The sequence below is a fragment of the Protomyctophum bolini genome, assembly GCF_963924005.1.
Source record: "Protomyctophum bolini genome assembly, chromosome: 7".
NCBI lineage: Eukaryota > Metazoa > Chordata > Actinopteri > Myctophiformes > Myctophidae > Protomyctophum > Protomyctophum bolini.
The window spans coordinates 41,600,346-41,618,364 of record NC_137868.1 but is presented as its reverse complement, the minus strand read 5'-3'; the positions used below and the strand labels follow the sequence as shown (position 1 = coordinate 41,618,364).

Sequence of the window (18,019 nt, the reverse complement as noted above, 5' to 3'; positions counted from 1 at the left end):
TTTAATAATTATCCCCGAAAAGGTTCAGCATGTTTTGTTGTTGTAGTATTTACTATTAAATGGTTCTCATCTCACTAAACGAAACGGCAACGTCTTGTCTCCTGAAAGCTAACAGAAAGAGTGGGAACCGTGATGTAAAATGGCCTATATTTGGTCCAAAATGTAAAAAGGGAAAAAGTATATTACTAAAGTATACAACACATTTCACAATTAAGGTGTAATATGTCTACAATTTCCTACAAAACCTTGTATGTCCAATCATTTTGGACGGAAGTTGAAGGGTAAATTTAAGTCTGCCCACTCTTCTTGCATCTCTCCAGAAATGTTTTGCAGAGACAAGAACATACACCATGCAGTCAATGTGACAAGCAATGCTGATAAGTAGCCTATAGGCTACATCCATTGCTGTGTATTGTTCAAAAGTATGAATGCATCACTTTTACAACACATTTTTACACTTATGAAAGTACATAGTGTATGTTGTACTTTGTGCTTTCATAAGCAAATGTCACATCATCTTGACTCAACTTCAATGTGTGCCCTGCAGCACAGAACAAAACAAAACAAACGTTGGCATCCATTTCTAAAATGTCATCATTATAAACACAATTATAGGCCAAATAGAATAGATTTTGTTTTACCTTATCAGAAGAGAGGTCCTCTTTGTGACGTTCAGCTGTGTGATGGATGGTGTTCTTTCACATGGAAAGATTAGTGGCTTCCACCTCCTCTGAGAAGGACTGTGGGGTGGCGGGTAGGTGGCACCGACCCTGGTGGTGGTGACTGACAGTGACAGGAGAGCCATACTGGTGGTTAGTGGCACAGGCAGGTGAGCTGCCCATTGTCATCACCGCCACTACACCTGCTGCTGTCTGGAGAGAGAGCAGAACTATCTGTGATGTAATGCCCTGAGGAGGATAGAAAGGGGAATCCATGGTTTATTGCGACCCCTTGTGGTGGTGCCTAGTAGTTCTGCAAATGATAGAATAAAGAATACTGGCTGCTAAATAAACCATAACATAAATTAGCTACGGCAAACGTTCCGAATCTTTTCAGACCGGGACCAACCCAAAACAATCATATTTTACCCCCCCCCCCTCTCCCGACAACATTGTAGGCATTACATTGTAGTTTGACTCGTTTGTGAAAACAACGAGGCGTTGTGAGCGTTTGTGTTTGCCTCTTTTCTTATGTGGAGAGGAGACCCCGCAAAAATAATTAGTTTGGGAACCACTGGGCTACAGAACATGGAAATGTACTATAGTTTGTTTGCTTTGACAAAAGTACGTGCTGCCCGCAACAATATGTGTATTAATTAACAATGTTTGCTTCCTACCCTCCTGTAGTTCTTGTATGGAGTTTAATATTCATACACACATGTGTATAACGCTGGTGATTGGCTGCCTGTCATCAACCCGGAAGTGATAGTAACAGCTGGATATAACCGCCCCTAAAGTGGTCGGGGCTTGTTTTTGCTCAACAACATCGTTTTCGAAAATATATTATTACGATGACCAAATAGTTTATGAAATTTGGTTCACTTGAGGTGAAGATATATATACGTTTTTATTTATTTTTACAGGAAGGCAGTAGCTCGCACGACCATGGACGATGTGACAGGAGCTCAGCTGATTGCAGAAGCTCTTAAAGTTCAGGTAAAAAAGTTAAGAAATACAGTTAAGATTATATGTTGATCTTAAGGAAATGATGAATAAATGCAATGTACAGTACCTAGTCCTGTGTATATGGAATTAGCAGACAGTGACACAATCATTCATGCACAACATCTTAGCATTCATCGTGCGTTTGCAAAAGTGTGTGAAAGGTCATGCATTCTACTTTCAAGTTTGATGAACTCTGTGTGTGTGTGTGTGTGTGTGTGTGTGTGTGTGTGTGTGTGTGTGTGTGTGTGTGTGTGTGTGTGTGTGCGCACATGCTTATTACTGCATTGTTGACTGCTATTCCCAATCTACAATCAAATCTGGATTCTGCAGAAATATTGAATTGCTTAGGAATTCACTTGAAACTGGTGTCACTCGTACATGGATAAACGAGGATGGCTTTTCACATGACTACACTTTATCATTCATCATATTATACAGTTATTACAATAATTGCAAAAGTGTGTCAAAGGTCATGCTTTCAACTTTCAGGTTAACACATGAACTTCGGCCTGGGCCGTGGCTCAGTGGTCCAGGCACCTTGGCTGGTAATCCAGTCTGGCAGTGTGCTGCGGGTTCGACTCCTGATCCCGACGGCCTTTACTGCATGTCACCCCCTTAGAGTATATATGAAGGTCACCCCCCCATTTCCTGTCAGCCTACTGTCTGTCCCTCCATAAAGAATATAAAAAAAATAAAGGCGAAAGCCACAAAAAAAAAACGTACACAAAATAAATGCAATCCTGATTTTAGAAGCCCACTTGCAGCCTGTTTTTACCAAATTAACCTTGTCTGGCATTTCTATTTTGGGCAAATTGGGTATTTATTTTCAAACATATGTGCTGTATGATACAGATTGTGCTTTAACGTTGCATATTATTCTGTTTATGAATCCATAACCATGTGTGTCTCCCTACAGAATGTGGAGTATATGTTTGGAATTGTTGGCGTTCCAGTCATTGAAGTGGCCATGGCCGCTCAAGCTGCAGGGATCAAGTACGTGGGAATGCGCAACGAACAAGCGGTAAATGTTTTGATTCAACGGGCAGCGGCTATAGGCTGTAATTGCCATACATACGATAAACAAAATTGGGATTGTAAATACGATGGAAAGACCTTGACTTTCTCTTAATTTGCCACCCCCAACAGGCCTGCTATGCTGCTTCGGCCATTGGGTACCTCACTGGACGGTATGTGGATTGCAAACAATGCAAGTTACAATTTAGGCATTTAGCTAATATCCAGAGCCACTTACAGTACATCAGAGTACAGCCAGACAGACAGACAGACGCCAGAGAATGAACCCTAGTGCCTAGTCAACAAACAACAAGGCAAATATTCTAGTAGAATGCAAAGTGTAACTATAGGATAAACCAGCTAAAACTAGCATCTCTTGCTATCAAAAGAAAATTCTATCTAGAAAAACCGTGAACAAATAACCAGTAGGAAACAAATAACTAACTGGTATTGGTATAACTAGTATCTATCAAAAAAAGGTGACAGTTGACTAAACTACCATTTGTACACTCTCAGAGTTAAATTAACATTGATTTTACAAAATAAATTGGGGGTCCCAGAGATAGAAATGCCATTGCATGTCAAACTAGGGGTCCTTGAAATTAAACGGGTTGAGAATCTCTGCTAGAGCCGTAAAAATCTTCTCTTGTGGGGGTCCCTGGCATATCTTTTCAAATGGGGGTCCGCAGGCTAATTGGTGTCAATTTGGGGGTCCTTGACATGAAGAAGTTTGGGAACCACAGTAACCACTGCCCTACACCATTAAGTTCCCCTTTGACTTCACCCAAAATCAATCATTTTCTGTGTAATTATCCTGAATGATGTCTTGTTCCAGGCCCGGTGCCTGCCTGGTCGTCTCCGGTCCTGGACTCATCCACGCCCTTGGTGGGATGGCTAACGCTAACGTGAACTGCTGGTAGGGCTCAGCAAACAGCCCGTGGCATTTTTGTTATTATTTTCATACATACAAGAGTTTTGAAATGTTTGTTGTTGGCGGTGTTGGTAATAAGCACTGTGCTCTATTAACGTGCAGGCCGGTCGTGGTCATTGGAGGGTCCTCTGATCGAAACCAGGAAACAACAGGAGCCTTCCAAGAATTTCCTCAGGTAAGCAACAAAACAAAAAGAAGATTTAGATACTGACATTGAGCTACGTTTAGTTTAATTGTAACTTTGAGGTGTCCTGGTGGCTCAACCGGTTTGCATGCATGCCTGCTTTCCATACCTTAATGACAATTTGAAGGTCTTTATAAAATGGAGAGATGCAACAAAGACGTGATACGTCAAATTTATACTACGTCATATGACAGTGTTTTTTTGTAAAAAAAACATTTTGTTTTGTTTTTCAGGTATTTATTACTTGCGCAAGCAGAGCGCGCAAGTAATCATTTCGCTTGGTCTCTTCGAAGTGAAGCCAAGTTTTCTTCAACCGTAAGTCTGTGCCTGGTTTGCTGGGACCAGTTACAACATTACGTCATCCTTGAGAGAGTACATGGTGTGTATATGACGTAATGTTACAAGTTACAAGTTACAAGTTACAACATTACGTCATATACACACCATGTACTCTCTCAAGGATGACGTAATGTTGTAACTGGTCCCAGCAAACCAGGCACAGACTTACGGTTGAAAAAAACTTGGCTTCACTTTTTGGAACCAAGTAACCACAGTATACTGCTAATCAAATTACAACTACATACTCTGTATGTAGTTGTAATGTGATTTGTAATTTGTAAATCTGTGCCTGGTCTGCTGGGAACAGACTACACAGATGACCATATCTCTTACGTCATCACTGAGAGCTAGTCATACATATACACACACCATGTACTCTGGTCCCAGTTCTCAACGATGACGTAATGTTGTAACTGGTCCCAGCAAACCAGGCACAGACTTACGGTTGAAAAAAACTTGGCTTCACTTTTTGGAACCAAGTAACCACGGTTTACTGCTAATCAAATTACAACTACATACTCTGTATGTAGTTGTAATATGTAGTTGTACTTTCGACCAGCGGTCGAAAGTACTTGCGCGCTCTGCTTGCGCACTAGTAGGCCATTTATGGCCTACTAGTGTGCAACAAGCAAGTATGCACTCGGCAGAGTGCAGTTCTAGTTATATTATATATTATTATTAAAAAATAAGGTAGCATGAAATATTGCATGACATCAGACAACAAAGATGATTTTACATGCAATTATATTTTGTAATAGTTATAGTTTGTTAGTTTTGCATTGTTAATTTTTTTTTTTTTACTTTTGTTTTTAGAGATGTTATTCGTGAGCAGTATTCAAACATATGATCTTGTGACACACTATTCATGAAGTGCAGAATGAAGGGATACTACTGTACTGTGGAAGTTCAAACACACTGGCATACTGTACATAGTTCCAAACTTCCAACAATGTTTAATTTGTTGTGCACTTCGTTAGGTTGAAGCATGCCGTCTGTACAGTAAGTTCTCTGCCAGACCCAGCAGCCTGGAGGCCATCCCTGCAGTCATAGAAAAGGTAGCTGATAACACTGTTTAATGTCTACTATCTCATGTACCTGTCCTTTTTTTGTGATGAAAAATAATCAATCTGATTCCATTCTAGATAAGACACGTTTAGGCATAGTGCGTAAGGCAAGATGGAGCCCCATATGTGATTAGGCAGCCAGACTGAACATAGCGTCACAATGTTTGCTTGCTTGCAGGCAGTTCGTACCAGCATCTATGGCCGTCCGGGCGCATGCTATGTGGACATATCGGGGGATATGGTAAACGACAAAGTAGCCAGGAACAAAGTCAGGTTGGCCAATATTCTTCTAATCATTTGATATTATTATTATTTAGACTATTTGCAATCTAGAGAGTATGCGTGTGACATCGTCATCATACCCGGACGTTATGCAGGAACCCCTACTGAGTGGCAAAAGACTACTTTCTGGCCTTGACAGCCCAACAGAAAAGTCCTTGGTGATTGCATTAAACAATGTTAAACAAAGTTAAACTCACTTGATGTGCCACTCACTGTATGCATGTGCAAAATTGTGCATATATCCCCAGTAGTCAGTTAATGCATTATAAAAGGAATAACCAAGTAAAAACGTCTAATGTTTCCAGGGTTGTGTCCTGCTGTCCTCCTCCGCCCGTGAGTTTGGCTGATCCCTCGGCAATCACAGAGGCCCTTTCCGCCTTAAAAGCGTCTGAAAGACCCCTAATCATCATCGGCAAAGGTAATTGTTGAATTGCAAAGACGGGGCACGGCACACACCATTAGCTAATTGCAGCTGGTGTGATGCCAACGCTGGTGTGATGCCAACTTTAGCACTCTGTCTCTGTCCTTCATTTCCTGTCAATCTACGGTACGGTATAAATATATTTAAAAAGTATATATATATTTTAAATACCCTTTCATTTGAAATGGAACTATGGTGCTCTTAGTTGGTTGGTTAGCTTAGCTACCTGCCTGCTTCCATCGTATAAAGATGGGGCTGTCTGTTTGGACCAAACAGGAGCAGCCTATGGCCGGGCGGAGAAAGCGGTGAGACAGCTGGTGGAGGACACAGGCATCCCCTTCCTGCCGACCCCCATGGGGAAAGGAGTGCTCCCCGATGACCACCCCAACTGTGTGGCCGCCTCTCGCTCCAGGTCAGCCTCCGCGTTTAGTTCACGTTCCACGTGTACTGCATTAGGAATAGGAAGAAAGAATAGAAGAGAGATAGACAGGGAAGGAGATACAGGCAAATACAAGTAGTAGCAATAATAATAATGAATGAAATGGTGTAGGATAATATAATATGGTATAACAATGTCACAGTAATGTCACAGTACGATTGGAAACCCAGTAAAGGTTGAAAGCTTGTAGATCTGCCATTTTCAAAAGGAACTAGTACATCTGCAGTCCGTTTACCAACCTGGGATCTTCTCTCGTCATACAACGTTCTCTGTCCATCAGGGACGTGCACACATAGACAATACATCAACGGGGGCTTCAGTCCCTGCCCTTTTTACCCGTCTGAAAAAAAAGTGCCCTTGACCAGACCACGAGTGCAGCATTTACTATGGTGAAAGAAATGCAAATGCCACTCCTTTTCATGTCATACCGGAAGACAGCGTTCAGGAGAATTGCTTCCCCCCCCCCCCCCTGTCCCCTTAACTTGTCTTGAACGCAGCATTTTTGCATTGAACAAATTTGTTTCGAAATCCATGTCGTACACCTCATCCCCAGTAGATAAAGAGTGCTGGGGTTGCGCCCTGGAAATAGCCGATCTACAAGCTCTCAACGTGTCCCAGCGCGACGCGTTGAGAGCTTGTAGATTGGCTATTTTCGCTATGTTTAGTCCAAAAGTGACACACTCTGTCCGTCCTTCTCAGAGCTCTGCTCCAGGCCGACGTGGTGGTTCTGCTGGGAGCCAGGCTGAACTGGATCCTGCACTTTGGTCTCCCGCCCAGGTTTGACCCTCATGTCAAGGTCATCCAGGTAGGTTAAAGTTGTGCTGACTTGAATCGTTTAAATTAAAATGGCTGCCTCGGTGCCACGTCTCTCTCCGTTTGTCAAAAATTGTCTTAATATCTCCTCACGTTTGAGCCGTTTGCGTCAGTGGTTCTCAAAGTGAGGTTGGGGGGGCAATACAACAATCGGAACCATACTGTACCACCGCATGTCTGAGTTATTTTAAAGAACTAAAAGAAATAAAGGTCCTGTATACCTGCGCCAGTAATTCTTTATACTGTATCAAAACTGTATTGCAGACCAAAAGGAAAACACTAAACTGGTTTTCAGATTTAAACTTAAACTAACAAGATTAAAAAGTACAAATGAAAATGTCAGGGGCACGGTGGCACAGTTGGTAGTGCTGTTGCCTCACAGCTAGAAGGTCCTGGGTTCGATTCCCGCTGGGGACGCTGTGGGCACCGGCGGCGTGTTCCCTCCTCCGCGTCATCAGTGCCCATACCCGAGGCGGGGGTTGGCGATAGGGCCTTTCTGTGTGGAGTTTGCATGTTCTCCCTGTGTCCCCTAGGGTAGATACCCTCACAAAAACATGCCGTAATCCTGGTCTCTAAAACTACCTCCCCCTGGCCAGCTGGGGCGCCTGATGGAGGGGAAAGGAACTGGTCGGAATAATGTGTCCCTTCCACATGCTATGTCCGGCCGGGGAAATTCCCCTCTGTCAGGTGAAAAGAAGCAGCTTGGACTCCTCATGCATAGAAGGAGGCATGAGGTCAGTCCGCTGCCCCCCCAGGTTGGCAGAGGAAGTGTAGCGCCCAGGATTACATTAGATAATTGGCACTGGGTGAAAAGAAAACTGGGTTACAAAATCGTGGGATAAAAATTTAGACAAAAAAAAACAAATGAAAATGTCAATCTCCAATGTAAAGTTCTTTCAATGTCCAATGAGTCGAGTATCAAAAACGTAATCCAAAAGTAACCGAGCAAAAAATTGTAAAACACATTTTCCGTACACTAGATATCGGGGTTAAATTATCAACCATATTTATATTATTATTATATTATATTTCCCCTTGTTATCACCCAGTATGTTATGTTTAACCCAGGAAGTTTTATTTTTTTTGTCAAAAATAACATTGGGCACCCTGGGTCACTATTTTGAAAATGTTGAAAGGGCTTAAAAACACAGATCTTCTCTTGTCCCTGGTACAAAACCATGTTAAATTGATATGGAATACATTACATATCAATGTGGGGGTCCACTGGTTTAGCTGACCCTCTTAAGTTGCATCATGGCTAATGAAATGATTAGCGATGGTGATGTCTTCCTGAAGGTGGACCTTTGCGCTGAGGAGATGGGTAACAACGTGAGGCCGGCCGCCGCTCTTCTGGGAGACATCAACGCTGTCGTCACACAGGTACTGTACCAGTCCTTTTACACCAGGGTTGAACCGGCCCGGTTCTTAACCCATTCTGACCTGAGATCAGATTCATACGAGGTTTCCACTGGACACACACTGGTCTGATTAACCCATTCTGACCTGAGATCAGATTTAAAAAAATGTCAGTCGTTCTTCGATTTTTCTAAAATAGCAGACCTACAAGCTCGTAGCGCGCCACTCGGTGGCGCGCTACGAGCTTGTAGATCTGCTATTTTTCAATAGGTAAAGCATAACATGATGCTGAACACCAAAATGGGTTCCCGTTCAGAATGGGTTAAGGTGCGTTCAGACTTCAATATGTACAGTATATTCGCCTCGGCTCGTCCCGTTTGTGTTGCGGCGGGTCGCGCCGCTCCCGTTTGCGCAATTCTCGTCTTTGCTTTGACTTTGTATGTAATCGGGCCGCTCTAATCATCCAAGTCTGAACGCAGCTTTAGTCCATATGAGCCAGAGCTCCAACATTGGAACGTTAATTACGAATTGATTGGGCAAAACCATACCTATATTAAATTGTTTATAGGGTATTATAAGGCATCACTGAGGATACGTCCCAGGTGCATCCATGCGATGTATTTTTAGTTCTAAGTAAATTCATATATTTTTATATTTAGCCATTGAGATCAGATTCTAAAAATGTCTTCTAAATCCTAAAGGTTTTCTGAAAAACCCATGTTTCTATGTGTGGTGCTCAACCTTTTTTCATGCCGAGGACCCCCAGAATGATCTGTATTTGGCTGCGGAAACAAACTGAAAATATGTTTGCGGTCGAACTGTATTTGTGCTGTCTGGTTCTGTTTCTTTCCATGGTTTCCTCCTCCAGCTGTTGGAGAGTGTCCACAGAGATGGCTGGAGGTATCCCTCTGATACCACATGGTGGAGCACGTTGAAGGAGAAGATTGCTGCCAATGCCAAGATGTCCAAGGTGGGCTTCGGTGCAGCCATGAAAAGCCTATATTAGACAGACAGATATTTCAGGGTGTTTAGTGTTGAATGAAAATGGATTAGTCTTGTACTATACTGTAGATGCATTTTGACATAGCGTGAGTAGTTTCTTTTTTTTTATACAAAGAAGATTTTCCAAAAACCTTTGGTTTTTCATTACCAATTCAAGTATGAGATTAGTAGGATAGCAGATATGGCGTACCACAAGAAACGGTTTGACTGTCTCACGTGGCCAGACTGTTCTCCTACAGTTTTCAAATGCTCATACAGTCTGGAGCACCGGAAGCTCTGATCATGAGTTTCCGCTCATACAGTCTGGAGCACCGGAAGCTCTGATCATGAGTTTCCGCTCATACAGTCTGGAGCACCGGAAGCTCTGATCATGAGTTTCCGCTCATACAGTCTGGAGCACCGGAAGCTCTGATCATGAGTTTCCGCTCATACAGTCTGGAGCACCGGAAGCTCTGATCATGAGTTTCCGCTCATACAGTCTGGAGCACCGGAAGCTCTGATCATGAGTTTCCGCTCATACAGTCTGGAGCACCGGAAGCTCTGATCATGAGCAAGGGACAAATTGGATGTGACGCCTCCTCCCCACTTTCGTTTAGTTTTTACAGTCGCACAAAAAGTATACTAAAATAAATCATCTTCTAAGCATAAATTTTGCTTGCTGCTTAGCAGAAATGGGGGGGAAAAAATGTAAAGGTGTAAAAAGAAAAGGTGTGTAGTTCCAGACTCTTATGTTAGCATTCGGGAGATTGTGGAATAGTTCTCTGGTTATGCAAGACTATAGGGAAGAGGGCCTCTGTAAAGGTTGTTTGTACTGTTTTCATTCCAGGCGCTAGCCACGCAGTCCACAGTGCTGATGAACTACTACACGGCGTTCCACCACATCTCCCAGATGCTGCCTCAGGACTGCATCGTCGTCAGCGAGGGCGCCAACACCATGGACATAGGACGCACCATGTTACACAACTACCTCCCTCGACACAGGCAAGCAAGGCTCCGTTGCCGTCACTGACATTTTGCGCCGTATAAGTATGGGAGCCCCCCCCCCCCCCGATCCTCTTGACCCATCTTTTGCAAATGCTTTGCAATTAATCGGGCCAATTATTATTATGAATAACTACTATAATGTTACCTTTTTAGGCCGTGTGTCTGAGATGAAAATATTTAAACTCTCTAGGGCAGGGATTCTCAACCCGTGGGTCGCACTCGCAACCCCTCAGGGGGTCGCCAAATTATTTTGGGGGGGGTCCCCAAATTATTTTCAAAAACAAACAAAAAAAACATTTTGTTTATTTATTTATTTTTGCAACTGAATGCCTGGAAAATGCTAATTAAGAGTTTACATAGTACATGGTGCATGCATAAACTTTCCTTCATGATTATAATATATAATGGCCAAAGCATTTCCGGGGGTCCCTCCCCGGCCAAAAACATGACCAGCTCTGACAGTCAGTGTGGTAAACCGGTGTGATCATGGAACCGATTACGGCTTTCGTCAATGTTGGATCCGGTTTTCGGACCCCCCCAACCCCTAAATGCTTAGACGTGAGCGCGGCGGGCGGCGCCTCGTCGCGATGACGACGCGGGGGTTGGACTGACCGAGTGAGCTCCTCTTCCCAGGCTGGACGCCGGTACATTCGGCACCATGGGAGTGGGCCTGGGCTTCGCCATAGCTGCAGCAGCGCTGGAGAGCGGCCACGGTGGTGCCGGACGGCAGAGGGTGGTGTGTGTGGAGGGGGACAGCGCATTCGGCTTCTCTGGCATGGAGGTGGAGACCATGTGCAGGTTGGTGTTGGGTATTTGACCACTTGTTTGATGAGCTTGTAGATCTGCTATTTTTCAATAGCTATGACATAATGCTTAAAACACCAAACAAAAAAATAACTAAATAAAATCAATCTTAATAATATATATATATACATTACTACAACATATTTTAATTAATTAATTAATTATTTCTTATGTTATTTTTATTGTCATGATATTTGCATATAAATAGCCGAAATTTGTGTGAAATTCACACAAATAAAAAAGTCCTAGTAGTAAAAAGTAGTAGTAAGGTTGAAATCTGTTTTTTGCAAGTAGAAATTAATCCGGGTTTTACAGGGTTAAGCAAACCTCTCAACTCACAGCTCAATAGTTCACTTCACATTGTGACAACACTGCCCCCTACAGGTATAAGCTGCCCGTGGTGATCATTGTGGTGAATAACAACGGGATATACAGCGGAATGGATCCCGACAGCTGGAAAGAGATGTCGGAGATGGGCGATCTGACCACGATGTGAGTCACCCTGTTTGATCCTTATGGCGATCTGACCACGATGTGAGTCACCCTGTTTGATCCTTATGGCGATCTGACCACGATGTAAGTCAACCTGTTTGATCTAACACTGTGTCGCTATGGTGATCTGACCACGATGTGAGTCACCCTGTTTGATCTAACACTGTCACTATGGTGATCTGACCACGATGTGAGTCACCCTGTTTGATCTAACACTGTGTCGCTATGGTGATCTGACCACGATGTGAGTCACACCGTTTGATCCTTGCAATCTGAACACGATGTGAGTCACCCTGTTTGATCCTTGCGATCTGACCACGATGTGAGCAGTGTTGTTTTCGTCGACTAAAACCAAGACGAAAAATGTTCATCGACTACCTTTTTTCACTGACGGAAACTAAATGGAAACGAAATGAAAACTAAAGCTATGATGACTAAAACAAAGACTAAATATACTGACAATTTCGTCAACAAATAAAAACTAGACTAAAATGTTATGATGGGACTAGTGGACAAGAGATCCAGTATAAGTAATCTTACACTTGGTTGTATGCTGAAAATAGCAGATCTAGCAGGTGAAAAAAACGACCCGCCAAAATACATTTTGTTCGACTACAATAGTACATTAGTCGACTAAAATCTTATGACATTTAGTAGACTAAAACTAGAATAGAAACTAGAAAACATTCCAGGTGACAAAAATGTGACTAAAACTAAATAAACTATTCAAGAGACACTGACTAAAACTAAAATCTAAATTTACTGCCAAAAACAACACTGAATGTGAGTCAAACTGTTGATCCGATCTTGACCACAATGTGAGTCAAACTGACCAACGCAATAAAAATGTGATAGCTGCATGAATCTTAATTCAAGTCACTTTTATTTGTGTTGTACATTTCTTACGAGTTGGTGATCATTCTATTGATTCTAGTGATTATTCTTTTTTTTCCCAATTAATCGAGCAGCGTGTTGTTAAAATAATTTACAAGGAAAAAGTTGAATCTTTATAATCAATTATATCCTTTTTTTTTATATATCCGTTTTTTGTTACACAATGTCTGTGCTTTTATGAATCTCACCCTGACAAATACCTAACACTAATACTAACATTACGGTAAACTCAGAGCGTAAGACAGAGTTACGACAACTCCGTTCACTTCATGGGGCCAACCCGGAAGTTTACGGAATGCATTGGAGTCTATGGGTTCCCGCGAGTACATGAACCACGTTACCGGGCTGTTTTCTGCCCCCTCAATGTCGTAACTCTGTCTGTACTCTATGCTGGCTCTGGGTGAACTAAACTAGCAAATCTGTTTTCTTTTTTTTAAGATTTCAAAGTCAAAACTAAAATAGAAATAAAAACTAATAAAACAATGTAGAACTATAATAAGTTTGCTTGTCCCTCAGAGCTCCCCCCGTGACCCTGCTCCCCGAGGCGCGCTACGACGAGGTGATGAGGGCGTTCGGAGGCCGAGGGTTTCTGGTCCGGACGGCGGAGGAGCTGCGCGGCGCCCTGGAGGCCAGCCTGAGTGACTGGGACACGCCCAGCCTCATCAACGTCCTCATAGACCCCGCCTCCGACAGGAAACAGCAGGTAAGGACGTTAGTAAAGTGTTGTTCATAGTCTGAAACTCTGGACTGTCGGTGGTGAGGTGACCACCGAACTACAACATGACGTCACTGAGGTGACCACCGAACTACAACATGACGTCACTGAGGTGACCACCGAACTACAACATGACGTCACTGAGGTGACCACCGAACTACATGACGTCACTGAGGTGACCACCGAACTACAACATGACGTCACTGAGGTGACCACCGAACTACAACATGACGTCACTGAGGTGACCACCGAACTACATGACGTCACTGAGGTGACCACCGAACTACAACATGACGTCACAAGCCGCGGTGAAGAGCAAACCACCGCCACCAACCCTTCTCTCCGTTTTTACTCACCACCGTTCGTTATTTTTTAATGGTAGCGATTCAGCACACACACACCGTCACACACACAAGCTGGGGTTACAGGGCTTTTGAGTCATTAGTTACTGCAGTGTTAAATCCATTTGACTCCAGGTGGTTGTATTATACACACTCACACACACACAGACTCGCACCGACCTGACCTTTCTAAATTTATTTTGAGGTTCCCCGTAATTGGAAAGCTGCGGTCTTCCGTCTCTGTTTATGTTGGACGTAACCACGCAACGCCACACGGGGTGATGTGTAGGCGGCTGGTATTGAGGGTTGCATCCATTGCATCCATGGCCATGTTTCAGACACACACACACACACACACACACACACACACACACACACACGCTGCAGGGCAATGTACATGCAGAAGAGAACAATATATTTCATGCCTAAACCTTCTGTATCGTCTATGTGACGTTTTCCATGACAAGCATATTCAATGCTGGAGTCGATTATCATCGAGATCAAATGGTTTCTTCTCAAAGTGTTTCAATGGGTACAGTAGAACTTGTGATTGCTCCTACAGTGACCCATTCATTAAGAGCTGAGGCCGAAATGTCTTCGGTTTTCTGAAAAAACATATGCCGCTAAATATCAGGGGTGCTCAAACCTTTTCTTGACAAGGACCCCCAAAATGATATGTATTTGGTGGCCGCTGACCCCCATATAAAATTATCTTTGTTCCAGGGACTCAAAGATTTGAGTTAAAATGTTAAAATTATATATATTCAAAGATTTGCACACATTTTTATGACTTAAAAATAATTTTAAAATAAGTATAACTATAAAATGACACGGATGCTGTTCCAGTTTTAATGTGTTAATTTCAACCAGTGGCTGGACTGTGGCTTTACTAAATATGTGTCCCTTAGATCTGGTGCAACATGAATATGGTCAAAGTGTTTCCAAAATAGCATACAAATTTCACACAAATTTCCAACTCTGAATTTGAACCAATTCGGTAGAATGGCCCATATATTTGGGGTGGTCCTTGACGTGAGAAAGGTTGAGAACCACTGACATAGAAACATGGGTTTTTTTCAGAAAACTGTCAGGATTGAGAAGACATGTGTAGAATGGTCCTCAGGTCTAAATGGGTTAATGCGTTATGTGAGATGTAACCTTTCTCTCTTCCGTTGTGTTTACAGGAGTTCCCGTGGCTGACGCGCTCCAACCTGTAAACATAAAGCACCGCATGTCCCTTTCCCTGCATCTGGCACACGTTACAACACACTTCTCCCTGGCTAAAGGGAGTGTAAGTGATATTCTTTTGTTCAAAAAGTTCTGATGGCAATTCTTGATTTAGAGCAGGGGTCTTTTCAGCAGGGGGTCTGGGGGACCATTAGGGGGTGCTCAGAGTAACTACAGGGGGTCTGGGACCCTTAGGGGGTCCTCAGAGTAACTACAGGGGTAGTTGGTCAAGTTGACATATTGAGGATTTAAATGGTAAATGAACGGTGCATTTATATAGCGCCGTTATCCAAAGCGCTTTACATAGATTGCTCATTAAAATTCATGCACCGATGGCGGAGGAAAGCACGCAAGGCACCAACCTGCACATCGGGAGCAATTCTCTCAGCTAAGGGGTCCTTGGCCCGGAAACCTGTTGGAACACCCCTGATTTAGAGTGTTTGTTCCGTAACTGGGGTCTCTCCCTCCCCATCTCCCTGTCTCTCCAACTCTTTAGTAAGCAGAAAATATGTGTTTTAGGGTAAAGGTAACGATGCCAATTCTGTCCCATCAGCAAAGGTAACTCTTGATGCAGCATTATGGAAGTGATTAACCCACTCGGTGTGTGAGTAGCGCGGATTGGGTAAAAGTAAGACCTCGCGTCCTAGCGTGCGGCCAGTGGTGGAAAAAGTACTCAATTGTTTTACTTAAGTAAAAGTACCAATACTGCAATTTAGAAGTACTTTGTTACAAGTAAAAGTGCGGAATTGAAAATGTACAAAAGTATCGACATCAAAATGTACCTAAAGTAGTAAAAGTAAAAGTACTCATTGTGCAGAATGTGCCATTTCACAAGTTCAAAAATGTGTACAAAATCTATTGCAAAGAGCAGATCTACAAGCTCTTTTCAAATGGCCGAATGAATAAAATCGCCAAAGTAACTAGTAACTAAGGTTTTCATGTAATTGTAGTGGAGTAAAAGTACAAATCTTGGCTCCGAGATGTAGTGGAGTAGAAGTAAAAGTACTGGAAATACTCAAGTAAAGTACAAATACCTCAAAATTGTACTTAAGTAAAAGTACTTCCCACCATTGCTACTAGTGCATTGAAAAGGGGATATAGTCGACCTTGTTCTCCGCTGATACAGACAATATGCCACTCGGTCCTACTTGGTGACATCTTAAGTGGAACACAATAAATTTTAAGCTGATAAATTCACTCTCTCCTAATTGTATAAAATTGAACGCAAACTGAAAATATATTTTCTGTTTACTAAAGAGTTGGAGAGATGGGAAAATAGCTCTTACTGGACAAACGGTCTATAGCAATTATTACCATTTATTTTCCTTTTTTTCTGCAAAAGAATATTGTCTTATACCATAGGACGAGGCTGGACAATTACGTGTGTGCTTACTGTATGTATTGTAAAAAAAAAAAACTGATTGTTTCTATGAAATATTTCAAATTGTATTCACTACTCAGTAGTATTTAATGGAATTTACTAAATGATTAATAAATAATGTAAAAAAGTAATGAAACTATTACATTTATTGACCTACAATCCTCTGAGCAATGTTGCAGTATTTTGGATAAGGTTCCACATTCCACTGGGCTAAGCAAAATGACTCATTTAGACCCGAGGACGATTCTACAAATGTCTTCTAAATCCTGACAGTTTCACGTCAAACATTTTCACGTCAAGGACCCCCATAAATACACTAATTGGCCGCCGACCCCCATTTGAAAATATGTTGTTCCAGGGACCCCCCCCCCAGAAGCAAGCTCTTAGCAAAAAGTATAACATAATGCGTTAAAACACAAAGGTGACGTTCCCGTCCAGAATGGGTTTTAACTATTAATTCACAACTATTACTGTTTTTCAATCCCTCCAGGAAGTTATGTCATTCCCCTGGCCACCTGGTCCTTCTAACTAAACAGTCAGGGACCACACACAGCAGTTAAACCTGGAACAACAGCTGAATGTAGTTACTGTAAGTACCAAGTAATCAATTACCCTGAGAAAGAACAAGGGTTTGGAAACACTGCTATTGTACACTGATATTAATACAAATGCATTGTTAGTTACTGGAGATTCAAATTGATGGGACGGTAGATTAAACGTAGTTTTAGTATATTATTTATATTCTATCGTCTTGGCTGTTTTCATCCGTTAAATTAAATGAAAAGGAAGGCGAAGCAGCCACGATTGGTGGTTTGATTTGTGCTTACTTCAGTTTGTTTGATGTGTTACAAAACAATTAGCATCTACAAGCTCAGTCACGAGTTGCAACACTTCTTGTAGATCAGCTATTTCTGCTATTTAAAAAAAACAAACAAAGAATTACATTTTCCTTTAGATTTCTATGCCTATAATGACATGCCCCAAAAACCAGGGACACCAGATTGCCACTGGTGTTAGAATCTCTAATATCTCTTTAGCAATGCTTCTTCACACAGCTGTTCAAGGAAACGGAACGACCCCCTTAGGAAATGCATGCAGGCATTTAATTAATTTGTGGGACAGACCACACAAGAAGACCAATCAATAATACGCCCATGCTTTATGTACAGTGGGCTGCATGGAAAACATTTGGAACCTCGTACAGTATGTCCAGAACGGTTCCTTTTTTTATCATTAAAATACGTAATAACATTTAAAATTAAATTAGCCGATCTACAAGCTCACAACGTGAACAATCTATTTTCACTGCTTTTGTGTGACACCTTGCGTGACGAAGAAGCGCTTATGTACGAAAAACCAAACAGAAAACAAACGTAAGAAGTTGAAATAATTATGGTACAAGGGTTCTTTCTGCTCGACAGCAACAATATGCAACGAAAGAGATATTAGTTTCTAAAAAACAATTTCAATCCGGGGTCCGGAACCACGTCGCACGGTCAGTGTCATGTTTGTTGCCTTTGCAATAGTTACACAGGTCACAGGGTAAGTTTTTGTATAGCACACTTCAACAAGGCAGTTTAAAGTGCTTCATAGCCTATATGAAACATTACGCATTGACACCTAAAACACAGAAGAGAGCACGCAAAACAATATTTAGGAAAGAAAAATGCAT

The 18,019-nt window shown here is 42.2% G+C and overlaps 1 protein-coding gene across 1 annotated transcript; it reads left to right on the top strand.

The window, feature by feature from the left end:
• Positions 1–1,493: 1,493 nt before the first annotated feature.
• hacl1 (2-hydroxyacyl-CoA lyase 1) lies at positions 1,494–16,461 on the top strand. Its single transcript, XM_080767913.1, has 17 exons — positions 1,494–1,655; positions 2,581–2,685; positions 2,811–2,851; positions 3,514–3,594; positions 3,712–3,784; positions 5,110–5,187; positions 5,375–5,469; positions 5,784–5,896; positions 6,176–6,311; positions 7,038–7,143; positions 8,448–8,531; positions 9,376–9,477; positions 10,336–10,490; positions 11,127–11,291; positions 11,682–11,789; positions 13,200–13,386; positions 14,924–16,461. Exons 1-17 carry the CDS (start codon positions 1,605–1,607, stop codon positions 14,954–14,956), a joined length of 1,713 nt encoding a protein of 570 aa, XP_080624039.1. The 5' UTR covers positions 1,494–1,604; the 3' UTR covers positions 14,957–16,461.
• Positions 16,462–18,019: the final 1,558 nt, after the last annotated feature.